Source organism: Coregonus lavaretus (genome assembly GCF_964263955.1).
Source record: "Coregonus lavaretus genome assembly, chromosome: 22".
In the NCBI taxonomy this organism is placed as follows: Eukaryota; Metazoa; Chordata; class Actinopteri; order Salmoniformes; family Salmonidae; genus Coregonus; species Coregonus lavaretus.
The window spans coordinates 39,452,343-39,473,324 of record NC_140009.1 but is presented as its reverse complement, the minus strand read 5'-3'; the positions used below and the strand labels follow the sequence as shown (position 1 = coordinate 39,473,324).

At 45.2% G+C, this 20,982-nt stretch overlaps 1 protein-coding gene across 1 annotated transcript in view; it reads left to right on the top strand.

Annotated features, from left to right (window-relative positions):
* Window positions 1–20,982, top strand: part of samd11 (sterile alpha motif domain containing 11) — a gene marked incomplete at its 3' end in the record, with an annotated part of 82,499 nt that overhangs the window by 50,065 nt on the left and 11,452 nt on the right. Inside the window, exons 6-7 of the mRNA XM_084187175.1 lie at window positions 7,394–7,555; window positions 18,100–18,244. Coding sequence (XP_084043301.1) covers window positions 7,394–7,555; window positions 18,100–18,244 — 307 coding nt within the window. The remainder of the gene's footprint in view (window positions 1–7,393; window positions 7,556–18,099; window positions 18,245–20,982) is intronic.

Genomic DNA, 20,982 nt, shown 5'->3' with positions numbered 1-20,982 from the left:
TGTTTTACCATACTATAGGTGCTTCTCACCATCTTTTTCTAATTGACCTTGCTTTATCATTGAGTAGTTTAAATCTGTCCATTTTGACTTGATGTATACATAATGTTGAGGTGTGTGTTGAGTAGAGTGGTGATGTGCTGTGTTCAGTGACCTCTGACCTGGCTGAGCCTTCACTGGAGCCGCATCCATTAGAGCATCCACTAAAGCCTTGTGCACAATGCAGGCCTTAACGCTCCAATCAGTTTTGTTTTTCAAATCCGTTTTGGAATACTGACTGTCCAAACAGCAAGTTACAAGTGACCAAATCGGATGTGTGTGTGTTCAGACAGCAGTCATTTGCTGACATGGCTACGCTAGCTGTCATAGTAATGATGGGTGTGTGTAAAGTGTTGTAGGCTGATTGGTGGTGGTGCATTGGTGGTGGTGCTCATGCTTCCTATCACTCAGAAGTTATGTAGCAAGCTAAGATGACCAAAATAATGCCTGCTATGGACGTTTCCCAGTTGTTTTGAATGTTCAAAATCATAGTATAAGAACAGCGCCTCTTTCAAAGCCTCAAAGGATAAGATGATCCAACTTTCAAAAAAAATATTTTTTGGCTAGCCACAGCAGTCAATTAGCTAGCTGTTTAGCGTTCTAGCACATTCACTAATTTGTTTGTAAACAATTAACAAGCTAGTTACCTACCACATGTCAAACTGTGAACAGAGTAGCAAGTAAGAAACAAGATATACCAAATAACAGTCTAAAAACCACTTGAGGGCAATTAAATCAGATTTGACCATTCAGACACGTCGCATGGACAGGAATCAGATTTGTATCTGACTTCAAACCACCTATGAAGGTGATTTGAAATGTGGCTTGAAATATCCGATTCCATTTGCTTTTTGGCTGTTCAGACTGCAGGAAAAAGAACAGATTCTAATCAGATATGCAAAGAAAAAGGTCACTTCAAACTGTCAATGTGAATAAGGCTTTAGAGACCCTACAGCCACTCTATGTGTGTGTGTGTGTGTGTGTGTGTGTGTGTGTGTGTGTGTGTGTGTGTGTGTGTGTGTGTGTGTGTGTGTGTGTGTGTGTGTGTGTGTGTGTGTGTGTGTGTGTATTGTGTGTGTGTGTGCATGAATAGGTGCTTGCACGCATGCGTGTGTGGCAGAGTTGGTATAGCATGGCTGACTGGCGCCGACGAAGATGGCGGCCTCGTAACTAGCTCTTAGGAAACTTTGCGGTATTTTGTTTTTTAATGTATTATTCTTTACATTATTAGCTCAGAAAGTGTTTTGTATCATTAAATACAGCCGGAAAAAACTATTGGATATCAGAGCGGCGGTAACTCACCAGCATTATGACCAGGAATACGACTTTCCCGAAGCAGATCCTTTGTGAACTGATTCCAGCAGCTGACCCAAAACATCGCCGGCGGAGGAGAGGCACTCTGCCTGCTGGTTCGACATAGGAGGCACGCACACCACCCACCGCTTCCAAGTATACTACTCGCTAATGTTCAGCTCGACGAGCTCCGGGCAAGGATTTCTTTCCAGAGAGACATCAAGGCCTGTAACATACTTTGTTTCACGGAAACATAGCTCTCTGGGGATATTCTGTCGAAATCGGTCCAGCCAGATGGGTTCTCAGTTCATCGCGCAGACAGGAATAAATATCTCTCCGGGAAGCAGAAGGGCGGAGGTATGTGTTTCATGATTAACGACTCATGGTGTAATTGTAGTAACATACAGGAACTCAAGTCCTTTTGTTCACCCGACCTAGAATACCTCACAATCAAATGCTGACCGTATTATCTCGCAAGAGAATTGTCTTCGGTTATAGTCACGGCCGTGTACATCCCCCCTCAAGCCGATACCACGATGGCCCTCAAAGAACTTCACTGGACTTTATGCAAACTGGAAACCACATATCCTGAGGCTGCATTTATTGTAACCTGGGATTTTCACAAAGCAAATTTGAGGACTAGGCTGCCGAAGTTGCGAAGATCCTCGACCATTGCTATTCGAACTTCCGGGATGGTTATAAGGCCCTCCCCCGCCCACCTTTTGGCAAATCTGACCACGACTCCATTTAGCTCCTCCCTTCCTATAGGCAGAAACTCAAACTGGAAGTATCTGTGCTAAGGACTATTCAATGCTGGTCTGACCAATCGGAATCCACGCTTCAAGATTGTTTTGATCACGCGGACTGGGATTTGTTCCGGGTAGCTTTCGAAAATAATTTACACGAATACACTGAAATGGTGACTGAGTTTATCAGCAAGTGTATAGGTAATGTTGTGCCCACTGTGACTATTAAAACCTACCCTAACCAGAAACCGTGGAGAGATGGCAGCATTCGCGCAAAACTGAAAGCACGAACCACCGCATTTAACCATGGCAAGGTGACAGGGACTATGGCAGAATACAAACAGTGTAGCTACTCACTCTGCAAGGCAATTAAACTGGAAAAACATCAGTATAGAGACAAAGTGGAGTCACAATTCAACGGCTCAGACACAAGACGTATGTGGCAGGGTCTACAGACAATTACGGACTACAAAAGAAAAACCAGCCATGTCACCGACGTCTCGCTTCCAGACAAGCTAAACACCTTCTTTGCCCGCTTTGAGAATAACACAGTGCCACCGACGAGGCCCACTACCAAGGACTGTGGCCTCTCCTTCTCCGTGGCCGACATGAGTAAGACATTTAAGCATGTTAACCCCTGCAAGGCTGCCGGCCCAGACGGCATCCCTAGCCGCGTCCTCAGAGCATGCGCAGACCAGCTGGCTGGTGTGTTCATGGACATATTCAATCTCTCCCTTTCCCAGTCTGCTGTTCCCACATGCTTCAAGATGGCCACCATTGTTCCTGTACCCAAGAAAGCAAAGGTAACTGAACTAAATGACTATCGCCCCGTAGCACTCACCTCTGTCATCATGAAGTGCTTTGAGAGACTAGTCAAGGATCATATCACCTCTACCTTACCTGTCACCCTAGAACCACTTCAATTTGCATACCGCCCCAATAGATCCACAGACGATGCAATCGCCATCACACTGCACACTGCCCTTTCCCATCTGGACAAGATGACAAGATGAATACCTATGTTCGAATGCTGTTCATTGAGTATAGCTCAGCATTCAACACCATAGTACCCTCCAAGCTCATCATTAAGCACGAGGCCCTGGGTCTGAACCCCGCCCTGTGCAACTGGGTCCTGGACTTCCTGACAGGCCGCCCCAGGTGGTGAAGGTAGGAAACAACATCTCCACTTCGCTGATCCTCAACACTGGGGCCCCACAAGGGTGCGTGCTCAGCCCCGTCCTGTACTCCCTGTTCACCCATGACTGCGTGGCCAAGCACGCCTCCAACTCAATCATCAAGTTTGCAGACGACACAACAGTAGTAGGCTTGATTACCAACAATGACGAGACCGCCTACAGGGAGGAGGTGAGGGCTCTGGGAGTGTGGTGCCAGGAAAATAACCTCTCACTCAACGTCAACAAAACAAAGGAGATGATCGTGGACTTCAGGAAACAGTAGAGGGTGCACCCCCCTATGCACATTGATGGGACCGCAGTGGAGAAGGTGGAAAGCTTCAAGTTCCTTGGCGTACACATCACTGACAAACTGTGTCACTGGGCAGCTCGCGGCTGTGCTTCCCTTTGTAGTCTGTTCACCCATGACTGCATGGCCAGGCACGACTCCAACACCATCATTAAGTTTGCCGACGACACAACAGTGGTAGGCCTGATCACCGACAACGATGAGACAGCCTATAGGGAGGAGGTCAGAGATCTGGCCGTGTGGTGCCAGGACAACAACCTCTCCCTCAACGTGACCAAGACAAAGGAGATGATTGTGGACTACAGGAAAAAAAAGAGGACTGAGCACGCCCCCATTCTCATCGACGGGGCTGTAGTGGAACAGGTTGAGAGCTTCAAGTTCCTTGGTGTCCACATCACCAACGAACTATCATGGTCCAAACACACCAAGACAGTCGTGAAGAGGGCACGACAAAGCCTATTCCCCCTCAGGAGACTAAAAAGATTTGGCATGGGTCCTCAGATCCTCAAAAAATTCTACAGCTGCACCATCGAGAGCATCCTGACTGGTTGCATCACCGCCTGGTATGGCAACTGCTTGGCCTCTGACCGCAAGGCACTACAGAGGGTAGTGCGTACGGCCCAGTACATCACTGGGGCAAAGCTCCCTGCCATCCAGGACCTCTATACCAGGCGGTGTCAGAGGAAGGCCCTCAAAATTGTCAAAGACTCCAGTCACCCTAGTCATAGACTGTTCTCTCTGCTACCGCACGGCAAGCGGTACCGGAGTGCCAAGTCTAGGTCCAAAAGACTTCTCAACAGCTTCTACCCCCAAGCCATAAGACTCCTGAACAGCTAATCATGGCTACCCGGACTATTTGCACTGCCCCCCCACCCCATCCTTTTTACGCTGCTGCTACTCTGTTAAGTATTTATGCATAGTCACTTTAACTCTACCCACATGTACATATTACCTCAACTAGCCGGTGCCCCCGCACATTGACTATGCAACGGTACCCCCCTGTATATATAGCCTCCCTACTGTCACTTTATTCTATTGTATATATAGCCTCCCTACTGTCACTTTATTTTTTACTTCTGCTCTTTTTTTCTCAACACTTTTTTGTTGTTGTTTTATTCTTACTTTTTTGTTTAAAATAAATGCACTGTTGGTTAAGGGCTGTAAGTAAGCATTTCACTGTAATGTCTGCACCTGTTGTATTCGGCGCATGTGACCAATAAAATTTGATTTGATTTGATTTGAAATGGTCCACCCATGCAGACAGTGTGGTGAAGAAGGCGCAACAGAGCCTCTTCAACCTCAGGAGGCTGAAGAAATTTGTCTTGGCACCTAAAACCCTCACAAACTTTTACAGATGCACAATTGAAAGCATCCTGTCGGGCTGTATCACCGCCTGGTACGGCAACCGCAGGGCTCTCCAGAGGGTGGTGCGGTCTGCCGAACGCATTACCGGGGGCAAACTACACGCCCTTCAAGACACCTACAGCACCCGATGTCACAGGGAGGCCAAAAAGATAATCAAGGACATCAACCCCCCGAGCCACTGCCTGTTCATTTTACATTTACATTTACATTTACCCCGCTATCATCCAGAAGGCGAGGTCAGTAGAGGTGCATCAAAGCTGGGACCAAGAGAATTAAAAACAGCTTCTATCTCAAGGCCATCAGACTGTTAAATAGCCATCACTAGCATATTAGAGGCTGCTGGTGCCTATTGAAATCACTAACCACTTTAAGAAATGGAACACTAGTCACTTTAATAATGTTTACATATCTTGCACTACTCATCTCATATGTATATACTGTATTCTATTCTATAATATTCTACTGTATCTTAGTCCATGCCGCTCTGTCATTGCTTGTCCATATATGTATATATTCTTAAATTCCATTCCTTACTAGATTTGTGTGTATTGGGTATATGTTGTGAAATTGTTAGATATTACTTAGATATTACTGCACTGTCGGAGCTAGAAGCACAAGCATTTCGCTACATCCGCAATAACATCTGCTAAACACGTGTATGTGACAAATACCATTTGATTTGATTTGATTTGATGGTGCTTGCAATGCCAGGGTTGTGGGTTCGATTCCCACAAGGGACAAGTATAAAAAAGTATGAAAATGCATGGACTCATACTGTAAGTCGCTCTGAATAAGAGCCTCTGTTAAATTACTTAAATGTGTGTCTTGCAGCAGGAGCAGTTGATTAACTAAGCTTTAGAACACTGCTGATCTAATGGCTCAGACTTCTGAGCCGCATCCTCGTGTGTGTGTTCCTTCTGTCTGAGGCACCTCTCCGTCACACTTGATGGGTGAACATAATGACCCAAGCAAATGGAAAAATAGATATGAGACGGAGAGATAAAGAGATAGATTGGGGGCTGACAGAGAGAGACAGAGGGATAAAGATGGGGGTTTGGCTGACTGACTGAATTTTTCTATCTGTGGTTGAGTTGGCACCCCCCACAGAGCTTATAAAGAGAGAAATTTAGACGGGCAGAGACAAGTAGTTTGCACACGCACGCGCACATGCACACACACACACACACTTGCGTCATTACACACAATAATAAAGGCACAAATCAACTTTAACTAAGACAATCATGCAAACACCCCACTGTGCATAGGTGTAAACAAATGTGCCTGCCACACATGCACACACACGTGCACGCACACCACACACACACCTGAGGGTCCCTGGGTGGGTGGATTAGTTGGAACTTGGCAGGGGAGACAGAGACAGCGTGCTTATTCTTCCTCCCCTCCTCCCTCCCCTTCTCCCTCCCCTTCTCCCTCTTCTCCCCCCACGCCACTCTTTCTCGCCTGCCCGGGGCCAGGCTCGGGTTTCAATGAGGAGATGGTAAAAATAACCCCCTCATCCTCCTCCTCCCCCTCCTCCACCTCCTCCTCCTCCTCCTCCTCATCCTCCTCCCCCTCAACTGCCAACCACTTCACTCTCCCTCCCTTCTCTCTCCCAAACCTCCCCCTCCCATACCTTTGACACCCTGTCCTCGACTCCCAGTATCAAGTTACTGCTGCCAGAGCTCAGAGCAACACTGGAGAGAGAGACAGCGAGCGAGAGAAAGAGAGGGAAAGAGAGGGAGGATGGGGAGGGAAAGGGGGAGACAGGGGATGGGGAGAGGCAGAGAGATGGGGGAGGGAGGAAAGAGAGGACAGAAAATAAGTGATATAGAGAGCGGAAATTGCACATCACACCCCCTCTTTACAACCAAAGCACAGCGACATCGCACCACACACATACATATGCTCACACATATCTGCTCAGGAAACAGTTCTGTATAAATAATAGTATTCATAAAAAATAAGATCAGAGTGACTTCTACATTACCCCTCACCAAGCTCATTATAATATTGTCCATAGTACACCTTTTTGAAATAATTGGTGAATGTCTGCCCCATTATTTTTTGGTGGACTATATTTATTTATGAAGAGTATTTGTTTTCGAAGAAGGATAGCTTTGGATTGAGCACCCTGTTTTGGAATAATTTAGGTCATGGTGAGATAGTGGTGGGTTTTCTGGTGAGTTAGTGATGAGTTAATGAGGAGATAGTAGTGTGATAGCAACGAGATAGTGATGTTAATGGTGAGATAATTATGAGTTATTGAGATAGTGGTGAGTTAGTGGTGACTTAGTGGTGAGTTAGTGGTAAGTTAATGGTGAGTTAGTGGTGAATTAGTGGTGAATTAGTGGTGAGTTAAATAATGAGATGGTGTTATTGGTCAACGATGAGTTCATAGTTCATGTTCAGTTAATGGTGCGCTAACTCTTTTCCTGTCCCCCCCCCCCCCCCCCCCCCCCCCCCTCCCACAGAGAACTCCCACACCCCCGTGCTGGAGGGGGGCGGCCACAGTCACATGACCCCGGAGGAGCACTATAGGCGGATGATGTCAGCGCTGAACGAGCAGGGCTCCTACGAGGAGCAGCAGCAGCGCCTCTACCAGCTGGCCAACAACATGGGCCTGCCCAGCCACGGTGAGACTAGTGTGTGTGTTTGTGTGCTTGTGTGTGTCCACCTACACAGACGTACACGTGGGTGTAGGTGGACGCTGTCCCAGTCAGGGTCTAGTGGTGAAGCCTACCATCCTCCTAAACATCCGCTCGTTATATCAGAACTTCAGGATTCAGTCCCCTAACTACACACACCTCATCTAGGCCTGTCACACAGCAGACCTATACACACACCTGACCCTACTCAACCACTGCTAGTGGTATCCCCTGGGTTGTGGCCTTTTCTCGTGTGGCATCTGTTTGTGGGTGTGCCACCATGCCAGTGTAAATCTCCAGCATGGAGACTGCTGACATTTCTATTTGGGGTGCCAGCCCACCCAATGTCAAAATGTCACTCTGGTTGATTTGTGACCAACGCTGTGCTCCGATGTAAAAACACTGCTAGCCAGCACACACGGACGCCACTATCGATCCGCTGCTCACTCACTGGCTGTCAGCCAACCCTGTAAATCTCCCAATACCATTTTCCCAATACCATTTTTCGTAGTTTTTTTTTTCTTTCTTTTTTTTCGGGACTTGAAATTTACACCTGCTAACTTATGGTAAAACTGTGTTGGAACTCGACAGTAAAATTAGAAAAAGTCACCTAATTTGTTCGTTTTTTATGTGGCAGGGTGTATTGTCATTTCGCCACCACTGTAAACTTGCGGGGACATCAATTGTTAACCTTTCTTCTGTTTTTAAAAGAATGTAACATTAATTGCCGCCAGGATTTACGACCCCCTTCGCGTTAGCATAAATCGAATCCATTTTACATCTCAACTCCAATCGTAGTTTGAGCTACTTTTATTTTTATTTGATTAGTAATAATTTTTAATTGCAGGCTGCAAATCTATAAAGGCTTTAATGGCCTCCCCCTTGCATCTGAGAAGAATTAGGGCTGATGTGCAATGCATTTTGGGGGTTTAATGGCCCAGGGTGCCGTATTCTCCCCATTTCCCTTCCCAGAAGGCGCTCTGTTTTTAATGCAGACACTGTGGCGCAATGCAGACATCTCGTGGGGATGCTCTCTCGCTCTCTTTCTCACTTTTCAGAGTTTCAACTAAATCCTCTACTCTCTTTTCTGCCCACATTCCCTTTTATCTACAGTTTATCTACGCCTTTTCCAGGTGTAAAAGAAAGAAATAGGGTTAGGGAGAGAGAGAGAGAGAGAGAGAGCATTTTAAGGAGGGAGAGAATGGGAAGAGATGAGTGAAAGAGGTAGAATTGCCTTTCTTTAGAGCAAGACAACAAGTAAAAAACACAGGATGCATGCTGATGATTAATTAATGATGTATGTGCCTTTTGGCAGTAATATCCAGGAAATAATATACACATACTTGTGCCATTTAAAACCACACACACACACACACACACACGCACGTGCACACACACTCATGTGTGCTTGTGTGTGTACTGATTCCCCTAATCGGATGATAAGACATCACGTCCTAGGCATTGCCAACCCATCCTAGCATCCAAGTCTTTGGTGTTTCTGATATTCATCCTGGATGCTGCACCTGGTGGGTGCCTTCATCAATCCACAAGCCTGCTTTCCCCTAAGTTAGGCAGAGAAAACTTACTTTGAAACTTAAACTTTTAGTTTCAACACAAAAACAACAAAAAACGCTATATATCCATTGTTTAGCTGGAATGGAATGTTCGTATCCTGTATATTTGACTGTGATATGTGGTTGTCTCACCTAGCTATCTTAAGATGAATGCACTTACTGTAAGTCGCTCTGGATAAAAACATCTGCTAAATGACTAAAATGTAAAATGTAAAATGTAAATGTTTTACATACAGATCTCATATTACTGTACAGATTTTTGTCACAAATGTATCATTTGTACAGTTCTTTATAAAAATGTAGTTATATTACATTTGACTGTAAAACCTAGCAGTACTACATATTTCTTTGAGAGTGAGTTGGATAAATAGCATTTTGCAAAATAATTGTATTATTTGTCTCTCTGAAATGAACCATCAAGTGATAGATTTTAAACAAATACATGTCTGTCATTGAACAATCCCATGCCATGATTAGATAGTGAAAAAACACACAAATCTCTGTCATAATATCTTTAAACAGTAAAAGCTAATTTAACAACATTTCTGAAAATGGATATATATTGAACAAAAATATAAACGCAAAATGCAACAATTTCAACGGTTTTACTGAGTTACAGTTCATATAAGGAAATCAGTCAACTGAAATAAATTCATTAGGCCCTAATCTTTGGATGTCACATGACTGGGAAGGGGCTCAGCAATGGGTGGGCCTGGAGGGCATTGGCCCACCCACTTGGGAGCCAGGCCCACTCACTGGGGAGCAAAGCCCAGCCAATCAGAATTAGTTTTTTTCCCCACAAAAGGGGAAATGTATTTTATTACAGACCGAAATACTCCTCAGTTTCATCAGCTGTCCAGGTGGCTGGTCTCAGATGATCCCGCTGGTGAAGAAGCAGGAAGTGGAGGTCCTGGGCTGACGTGGTTACACGTGGTCTGCGGTTGTGAGGCCGGTCGGACGTACTGCCAAATTCTCTAAAACTACTTTCGAGGCTTTCTCTTATGGTAGAGAAATTAACATTAAATTATCTGGCAACAGCTCTAGTGGACATTCCAGCAGTCAGCATGCCAACTGCACGCTCCCTCAAAACTTTAGACATCTATGGCACATTTTAGAGTGGCCTTTTATTGTCCCCAGCACAAGGTGCACCTGTGTAATAATCATGCTGTTTAATCAGCTTCTTGATATGCCACACCTGTCAGTGGGTGGATTATCTTGGCAAAGGAGAAATGCTCACTAACAGGGATGTAAACAAATTTGTGCACAACATTTGAGAGAAATAAGCTTTTTGTGTGTATGGAACATTTCTGGAATATTTTATTTCAGCTCATGAAACATGGGACCAACACTTTACATGTTCCGTTTATATTTTGTTCAGTGTAAAATGTACTATTCGTTTAATAATTTTTCTGAGTAGGCTTCTGTTGCCATGTTTCTGACCCTACAGCAGCTATATCAGTCCACCACTCCTCTTCTCTTTTCCTCTGTTTGTAATTCTCTATTAAGCAGATGATTGGTTGTCCCTGAGTGTAGTTCTACTTTTTTCTCTCACTTCATCGTACAGGGAATCGCAAATCCCTCTCTCCTCCCCCTCAACTACCCCCCTTCCTGTCCTCTTTCAGTCTGTCGCTCTCTCCTCTGAGGGGATGGAGTAGAGGTGTGACAGACGGAGGGAGAGAGGAAGGGATGGCCCTGTTTGTTCCTGGAGAGGTTGATCTGAATCGCTCCAGTGAGATCCCCCTTGACATTGACCTGAGCTCCGGTGGGCCTCCCCCCTCTCTCACACACCTCCCTCTCTCCCCTTCCCCCCTCTCTCACACACCTCCCTCTCCAAGCACAGGGGTTGCTTTTATATTCTCTATTTTTTTCCTCTCTCCTTTTGTTTTTTCTCACTCCGACTCTCCATTTCGCCTTGGTCCCCGCAGAGCATCCTTTCATGTGTTTCAAGTGGAGTGTACGAAAAATGAAAGTGTGTGTGTGAAGTGGGCGAGAAGAAGCAGAATGTGTGTGTGTGTGTGTAAGGTGTTATTTCGGGAGGCTCTCCTTGGACCTGACGGGGAGGGGGGAGGGAGGCAGTGGAAGTGGCCAGGGGTGCTCCCCCGTCCGCTTTTCTCTCTCTGTTATGACGAAAGGATTGAAAAGAAAGGAAAGAGGGGTTGGAGGAGGTCGACATGGAAGACTAAAGAGGAGGGCTTTGTTTTGTCTCCTGTACTTCTGTCCGTTGCTCTCCTAGCAGGGCTGCAGTGTCATTAAGATCGGCATGGTAGGAACACATCTTGAAATGCCCATAGTTAAAAGCCTGGGAGAAATTCATCCGGCTTTTGTCTTTCCATATAACATCTACTTGTTTATACCATTGGCTTTGGAAATAGGCAGACTGACTTGTATCCCAAATGGTACCCTATTCCATATATACTTCCTTAGTTACTTATTTTCAAAAGTAGTGCATTATGTATGGAATACGGTGCCAGTCCCCAATCCATCATGAGCTTGGCTGGGCCGTATCACGGGAATAACAGGAATAATTTTACATTCTCCCTTGGAGGAAATTCCAGTTTAACGGATGGGATTTCTGCATAATTCCGAGAAGATAAGGAGGACAAACAAGCAGGATGGGTCCAGAGTGGGACCTCCCAAAATAACTGTGTGTGTGTGTGTGTTTGTGTGTGTGTGTGTGTGTGTCTAGGGCTGTTGCCGTGACCGTATTACCGCCACACCGGCGGTCACGAGTCATGAAGCCGGTCAAGTTCCACATGACCGTTTAGTCACGGTAATTAGGCTTCTCCAAGCTCTGTTGCTGCTGATGGTCATTAGTAGCCTACCAAACTTGCTAACTGCCTGGTACTCAGCACTCCATTGTCCCTCTAATCACTCTGACATCGATGGAAATGTTTTCGAAAATCGAATCAAACACTTAATGAGAGCACATGAGCTGATGTTGCGCAACATTTCTATAGGCTATGCAATTGCGGGAGAAAACAGAGTAATGGCCGCTAATAAAAAGAGGAAGATCCCATCAGCTTTCTATAGGCTAGACCTACTATATTTATTTCTCAACTTTCCTAATATTAAGCACATTGCTTATATTTACAACACGAGTATAGCCTACCTGGCTGGCATGAAAATAAACCACGGGGAAAAGCGTCCTCCATTCGCTATTTAAGTGCATATATGACATGTATTTTTTTCCCGCTGCCCCTGTTTAGATACAGGTGCGTGATAATGGTCCATTCTACATCAAAACAAATGTCATACACATATTATTTAGTATATGTAAATACAAGATTAAATCAAGAATAGTCTGATATGTGACAATATCAGCCTATCATTTGTGAATGATATATTATCACTTGTGAATAAGAAACATAAGAAACAGCATAAGAAACAATGCCTTTTTTTGGTACCTTTTCTAATCATAGTCACACACCTCATGTAGCCTAGCCCATAGGCCTATATGTTTTCATAAGGTTTGTATCACAACCAAAGTGGCCAAATAACTTCTTAAAATTAAGCACATTAATCTGCTTAACAAGGGGTGTAGAGCCTAACTGGGATATATAAGTAGCGCATGAGTTTCAAGTTTGGGGAAGATCATTTTCACCTTAAAAATGCACCTTTATAATAAAAGCATTACATGCCTAATTGCATTTGCGGTCACTTTTGATAATGGTGTTTCCTGCTAATGGAACATTCGCGCTTATAGCCTACTACCTTGTGCACATTGCTGTGCTGATAATGTGAAGAAATAGCCTAATAGTTTATCAACATTTTAAGCTAAACGTTCTGATCTGTTGCGTCAGCCACATTGCATAAAAAAGGTATTTTGATGCTAGTCGTTGAATTAACTTGGGATCTATCGCATCCCACAACTGTCCCAGACCATGTTTGGAATATTTATTTCTCGCACAGAATAGAATAGGTCGACTTTTGTACTATGGGGGATAGTAGATTGACATAGGCTAGTGCATTTGCTGTTCGTTAGGCCTACTCATCTGGTTGGCTGACGAAAAGTAAATGTGGACAGTTCTTCCAATATCTTCAATATGCAGCGCGGAATTGGATAAGGATGCACACAGTTGCATCCCCGATGTGTCTGTCTTCACTTGTAGCCTGTGAGAAAGACCTGATCACGTGACGGAGAGCCATGTGAGTGAGAGGCGCTTCGGATTGCACAGCACACTAAGGGAGAAGGGCACAACGCTGCACTCTGGGCCGCAAAAGGCATGGATGTTTTTAGGGTGCATTACGGCCACAAAGGGGATGCCACCATGAAATTCGAGGCATTATCAAGTGCTTGTCAAATTGTGAATGTGAGACAATTGGAGTGTGTACAGCCTGCGCAAAAAACTAAGCTGAGCTCATGCCTTTCAATCAACTTCTTTCAAATCAAATTAAAGTCTCATCATTCAGCCTTACAATGTATTAAAAATCCAAACATATAGCCCAACGTTTGTAGAACAACTAAAGTGACATTAATAACTCTAAATGAATCATATAGGAGTACCTATTTCTTTGTTAACCGCTCAACACAGAATAGCCGCATGTGCGCACTCCCTCAAATCGTTTGGAGAAAATTCATATTTTACTTTGTTCAATTGTATTCTTCATACTATAAAATAATATAAAATAATTCCACGGAATTCTAAGCAAATCTGCTAAATGAACTAGTGTAGCCCACAGCCATTTGGCATAGCCACATCAGGACCTAACATAAGGACAACTCAGAGTATGCTATTTTGTTCTTCTGAAATAGATTACATTTTCTTCCTATCATGCTTCTTATCATGCTTCTTTAGACCTGTCTAAAATAAATAATGGCTTTATTGTGAAGGTGTAGGCTATATTACATGGATTTATTTGACTTTTTTAAAATGGCTTGTAGGCTATGTGTGGAAGCCAGTAGATGCTAAATGTGTTTATGGTAATTAAAGGTCAATTACCGTGAGACCGACAGTTATTTGCTTGACAATCACCGGCTGACGAAATTTCGTGACCGCCACAGCCCTATGTGTGTGAGAGCTGGGACGATAAACCAAAAATTTGCGACACCGACCATACCGATAATTTATTCCAGGCATTTTGCTGATATCTTTCAATACGATAAGTACCCTATGCTAGAGAAATGTGAAGTTGGAAAAGAAATAAGTTTGCCAATATCGGTGATTGTTAATGGGACAACCATCAAACTAGTGGTAGTAGTTTAAAGTAGGGGCGCAACTTTCATTGGGGACGGGGACATGTCCCCCCCACATTCTGAAATTGCATTTTCGTCCCCCCCAGTTTTATCATTGAAATGTGATACAAAATGACGGAATGGTGTGCTTTAGGACCATGCAGACACCTCCGAGCGGTCGCGTAGGCTGTTTGGAGTGTTTATCCGACTGGATATATATATATATATATTTAAGTGATGTCCCCCCCACTTCTAAAACCAAAGTTGCGCCCTTGGTTTAAAGGATAATAAAAAAAAACTGTGGTGCATATTAATGTTATAAACGTATCATTCTATTTATCGTTATCGCATCAATTCAGGCAATTTATCTCGATATGGATTGTTGTCCATATCACCCAGCCCTAGTGTGTGTGTGTGTGTGTGTGTGTGTATATGCGTGTGTTTGTGCATGTGTGTGGTTTTTTTGTGCATATGTGTGTGTGTGGGGGGGGGGGGGGGGGGGGGGGGGTCTCTGTCTGTCCATCTATTTGTCTGTTTGCCCATCTTGCTCTTCCTCTCTGTCTGTCTCTCCGTTGTCTGTCTCTCCATTTCTATACTCCCTTATCCCCTCTTCCCCTCCTCCCCCCCTCTCGGTCCATTGTGTAGTTGTGGTGGGCTGCTTCCCCCTTGGAGGTCATAACCCTTCTTTACCCTACATGAAAGAGAATAATGGAGAGCGAGAGAGACACACCACCAACTATACTTACCCTGGTCTGACTAGAATTTAATCTGGGCGGTTTGACATGGCCATAACGTCTCTAACAGATAAAGCACACAGAGCATATTTTGCAAATAGAAAGACTCTAACCCACCAATTAGAATGTGGCTTATATTATTTGACTCTGTTATAACCCCAATCCTTCTAGGATCTTCTTCTTGCAGTGAAAAATGGGGCCCCCTTAACAATTTTAAATATACATCATGGGATAAAAGCCCCACCAAAGTTTTACAGCTGGAATTTTTTACAAAATATTCTCGGTGTGCACAGAAATGTCCCAAACCTAGCCTGTAGGGCACAACTTGGGAGATTGCCCCTAGCACTCAAAATTGAGAAAAAAGACACCAAATTCTGGACTCACCTAACACACTGTGATCCAGAACATTATCATCATAAGGCTTTCTTATGCAAACACCACAACCTAGAGTGACCCTTTAGAGCAACTGGCCCAAAAGCACTAGTTAAATTCAACCCTTCGACCACAAATAACAAAATTCAAACAAATAGAAATCTGTAACCAAAATATATACACTAATTATTGGCAAAACAAAATTCAATTTAATCACAAAATTCAATGTTACCAAATTCTAAATAGAGATATCAAAAACCTTGTCAAAATCAAAGAATTTAAACAAAGGAAGACATTACAATGTACAGACTCAGTGACCATAGCCTGGCAATAGAGAGAGGACACCATAGAAAGCACTGTGGGTCGGGTGAAGTACTGGAGGTGCAGCTTGTCCTACTCCACTGCTCAAAATATGACTCAATCAGAGGTATTTATCTCCTGAAATGTAAAGAAATAATTCCAGGATTTGTTGAACTGTCTGTTGAGGAGAGAATCAGCATTTTGTTAGGAGAAAACGTAGACAGTAGATCTTGCTGCAGATGATGTCCTGGCCTGTCATAATATAAGAGAGACAATAGCGCCCACCATGTCATACACATGAGCCCTTGTAGATTTCATTTCTCAATTGTTGATGTTTGTTGTCTATTTTGTGGATTATTATTCATGTATAATTGTTTTAGTTGATATATATATTTTTATTGTTGCTCAAACATATTGTTCATTTATGTAATACATCATATATATTGCTTTGGCAACAGTGGCAACCACCCATTCATACCAATAAAACATGTATTGAATTGAATAAAGAGAGAGAGAGGAAGATGGAGAAGGGAGTGAAATATATTTCATGGCCTGGAGAGCTCCTGGGTTTTGCAGGCTTTTGCTCCAGCCCTACACAATCACATCTTATTCAGATAATCAAGGGCTTGAGGAACAGCTGATTTGTATAATTTGGTGTAGGGCCAGGATTCAATCCTATTGCCCATTGTTGACAATGCGCATTTAAAGGTAATGTTCCCGCATTCACGGAGATTACATTCACTTTCAACACTGCGGATGGTGGCTCAATCAGAAATTACCTTACCTTTAAAAGGTGCATTGTCGGCAGTGCTCCACAGATTGTATCCCAGCCTATGTCTCTATGTGAGAGTCCAGGCAGTGTAGATAGGGACTGGGTGACCATGGTCAACCTGAGGAACTCATATAGGTGAAGTCTCTGTCCTCAACCCCCAACCCCACTCAGTGAAATGTGTGTGTGAGCCTGGGCTCCACTTTCCCTGGATCCCTCCCTTATCTCTCACCCCCCCTCACACACACACACACAAACACACCCTGTCTGCCGCCAGTTGAGTCCCCCGCGGCCCGGCAGAAGCAAACAGATCGATACACCCGAGCTGGGCCGCATTAATATCTGTCGCTCCACCCCCGACCCCAGCACCCGCTCAACACCCCAGCACACACACATACGCAGAAACACACACACCCTCACACACTAAGAGGGGCATATACTCTACACACACACCAGCGGCGGAAATGGCCCCTGGCTCACGCAGGATCTGTCTATTTTAAAAGGGGGGAAGGAGGAGGTAGAGAGAGAGAGAGAGAGAGAGAGAGAGAGAGAGAGAGAGAGAGAGAGAGAGAGAGAGAGAGAGAGAGAGAGAGAGAGAGAGAGAGAGAGAGAGAGAGCAGGATGTATTCTCTCATTGGAGGCCCTGTCTACTGGCCTGGCCTGGCTGATAATGCTGGAGAGAAGCAGAGAGAGAGAGAGAGAGAGAGTGAGAGAGAGAAAATAAGGGACACAGAGAGAGAGACAGAGAGAGAGAGAGAGAGAGAGAGAGTAGGAAAGAGGGGGACAGGGAGAGAACGAGGGAGATAGAGAGGGGGAAGGGGGCAGAGAGAGGAAGAGAGAGAATAGATGGAGCGGGGGCAGAGAGAGGAGAGAAGAGATGAGAATAGGGAAGTTCTCCTATTATGGAATAAAGGCAAAGATTTCCCGTTGCCTGAGGTTTCGGTTTTCCATGATTGCTCTCTCTCTCTATTCATCTCCTTTTCTCTCTCTCCTTATCCATTCTCCATATCGGTTGCTCTCTCTCTATCCATCAGTGTGTGCGTGCGTGCGTCTCTGTTTTGAGAGTGTTTCCGATGGGTGTGTCTCTTCATTGCGTGTGTGTGCTTATTTATGTGCAGGCCTGTGTGTTTGTTTCTAGAGTGTCAGGATTATGAACGGGAGGTGTCCATAGTGTTCTGCAGTTATATGGAGTGAACGTCTGTGTCCCAAATGGCATCCTATTCCCGGGCACTACTTTTGACCAGAGCGCCACATAGGGAATAGGGTGCCATTTGGGACACAAACAATATGAGTGTGAATAGTGCTGAGAAGTCTACTTAGCAGGGTGTTTAGGAGGTACCAGCAGAGCTAAGCACGTATCCTCTACTTATATCACAAAAGCAAGCACTTTCCTATTCTACTGTTCCACTCCAGTTTGGGCTAAAGCTTAAATGTTCCCCATGCATTTAGATTGAAATGGGGAAATATACTTTTAGAATGAGATATAAGCTGTAGGAAATGAAATGTATAGTGTATAGTATGTATAGTATTTCTTTTTCCCTTGAGTTGAACAAGTTATGTAGAGAATCACACAGTGGAACTAGTGGATACTAAACTCTCCCCCTCTATAGATCTGCTGCGGGTGCGCCAGGATGCCCTGGCAGCAGTGAGGAACACGGGGGGTATGGAAGCCCACCTCCCCTCAGCAGGCAGCTCGTCAAGCCAGAGACGCAAGCAGGGCCTGCCCCAGCACCGAGACGCCCATTATACCGAGAGGTAGGCCTGGCTAACGTACACAGGGATTCAGACACGCAGATAGATACAAACACACTGCAACCCAACGGTCTCCCTGGAAGCATCCCCACTGCCCTGCAAACACAGGGCAGTGGTGATGGAATATTCTCCATGAATAATACATTTATATTTTAGTCATTTAGCAGACGTTGTTATCCAGAGTGACGTACAGTAGAGTGTATACATTTGTTGTATTTTTCGTACTGGTCCCCCTGTGGGAATCGTACCCACAACCCTGGCGTTGCAAGCACCATGCACTTCCAACTGAGCCACACAGGACCACATAAAGCCTTCATCCTCTTCTTATACAGGTCCATACTGCACGTGTGTGTGTGTGTGTGTGTGTGTGTGTGTGTGTGTGTGTGTGTGTGTGCGCACACCTCCCAAAGCCAGGGCAGCGGGAGTGGCCGGGTAATTGCTTGTCGATTATTTATGTGGCGCGGGGAGAGGCGGGCAATCGATAATGGGCCGGCGGGGCGGCAGCAGAGGGGCTGAGGGGAGGTGTGTGTGTTTGAAGGGGGTGTGGGTGGGGAGAGTTAAGCAGGAAGCGGAGCGGCCCAGGGAGGGAGTGTGTGTAGGTGGGAGGTGGGGGTTATGCGGGTTCTATTTCCAAGCCTGGCGTCCTATGTGTGTGTGTGTATTTGTGTATAGTGTGTGTGTGTGCATGCATATATGTGTGTATGTTGTATGCATATGTGTGTGTGTTTGTGAGTGCAAAGTATGTGTGTGCGTGCGTTTGCGTGTGTGAAGCCCAGCAGTGCATGTAGCTGTGGTCAGTGAGCCGCGGCGGTTCTCCGCCTGCATAGAGAGTAATTAGCCACACAGGACCAGGGGATGTTAACTAGCCCTGTGCACACTGCTCTACCGCCCTCCATACATCCATCCATTCATTCACCCTCAGCTCTCTCATCCCTCCAACAATCCCTCTCTCTTCCTTCCTCCCTCTCTCCCTTCCTCTCTGCCTCCCTCCCTCTCTATATCTTCCTTACTCCTCCATTTATCTTTAACTCTTTCTCTCATGCTAAATTCTAAAGGAATTTTGAGTAAAGAAAAGGAGGGTTAACGAAGAAAATGTGTTGGACTGCCCTTCTCTCACTGTGTGTGTGTGTGTGTGTGTGTGTGTGTGTGTGTGTGTCCAGGTCACATTTTCTCATTGACATTGTTAAAGGACAGGAGAAGTGTGGGCTGCCCTTGCCCCTCATAAAACACTGCCCACCAGGGTCAAAGAGAGCTGGAGAGAGAGAGGAGAGGGAGGGGGAGAGGTGGAGATAGGTGGAGAGAGGGAAAGAGAGAGAGAGGAGGGTGAGACGGAAGCCATTGCTCCAGGAAGCTCACCTTTCCATCGACCCCCCATCATTGATTATCTAAGGCCCATTAGGGCCTATTGTTAAAAACAAATCATTAGGTGGATCGATAGACTTAGAGCCTGGCTTTCCATTTGTCTGGCCTTAAATGGCAGATCACTTTTAGGGCTTCATCCCAAATGGCACCCTATTCCCTATATATAGCGCACTACCTTTGACCAGGGCCCTATATAGTGCACAAAAGTAATGCACTAAATAGGGAAAAGAGTGCCATTTGGGACTTAGACTCACTATCTGCAAGGCAAATCCAACTGTTTGGCATGGGAGCAGAAACAGGAGAGACAGGGGTCTGCCTAGGGAGAGGGACAGCAGAGAGAGATGGTGATACAGAAAGGTAGAGGGAGAGAGATGGTGATACAGAAAGGTAGAGAGATGGTGATACAGAAAGGTAGAGAGATGGTGATACAGTAAGGGTGAGAGATGGTGATACAGTAAGGTAGAGAGATGGTGATACAGAAAGGGAGAGAGATGGTGATACAGTAAGGGTGAGAGATGGTGATACAGAAAGGGTGAGAGATGGTGATACAGAAAGGATGAGAGATGGTGATACAGACAGGGAGAGAGATGGTGATACAGAAAGGGAGAGAGATGGTGATACAGTAAGGGAGAGAGATGGTGATACAGTAAGGGTGAGAGATGGTGATACAGAAAGGTAGAAGGAGAGAGATGGAGGAAAAGAAGAGAGCGATGAGTTTGAGGAAGATGAAGGGGAAAAGGGGAGGAGAAAAGGAGATAGGGATGGAGAGGAGAGATAAAAAAATTAAAAAAATAAAGAGAAAGAAAGAATGATAGAAAGAGAAGGCGAGTTAGAGAAGGAGAGAGAAGGAGAAAGATAGGGAGAGAGTGAGATGGACAGCGAGAAAGAGAGAGAGGAGCAGGGAGAGAAATAGAGAGAAGGAGTGAGAGCGAGGAGTGAGATAAGCAGGGAGAGAAACAGAGAGAGAGGGAGCCACATCCATTTTAATGAGCTTCCTGTGTAAATGTGTTCCCGTCGAGTGAGAGCTGAAGGCGGCCACACGGAGCTCCTAATCCCCCCATGCTCCCGTCATTAAGGGCAGCCTTGTCACACACACACACACACACACACAATATGCAGCCATTTACTATTAAACACACCAATATGACCACAGGCACACACACACACACAATAATGTGCAATGCGCGTACACATGCACGCATGTACACACACACGTACACACATACACACACACACACTGCCCCGCTGTGGGAAGGGGCCGCTGTCGCCACTCTGACAGGTCGTCACACACGAGTGAATTCCCCAGGAGCCCATGGCCTCTCTGCAGGCGTGGAGAGAGAGAGAGAGAGAGAGAGAGAGAGAGAGAGAGAGAGAGAGAG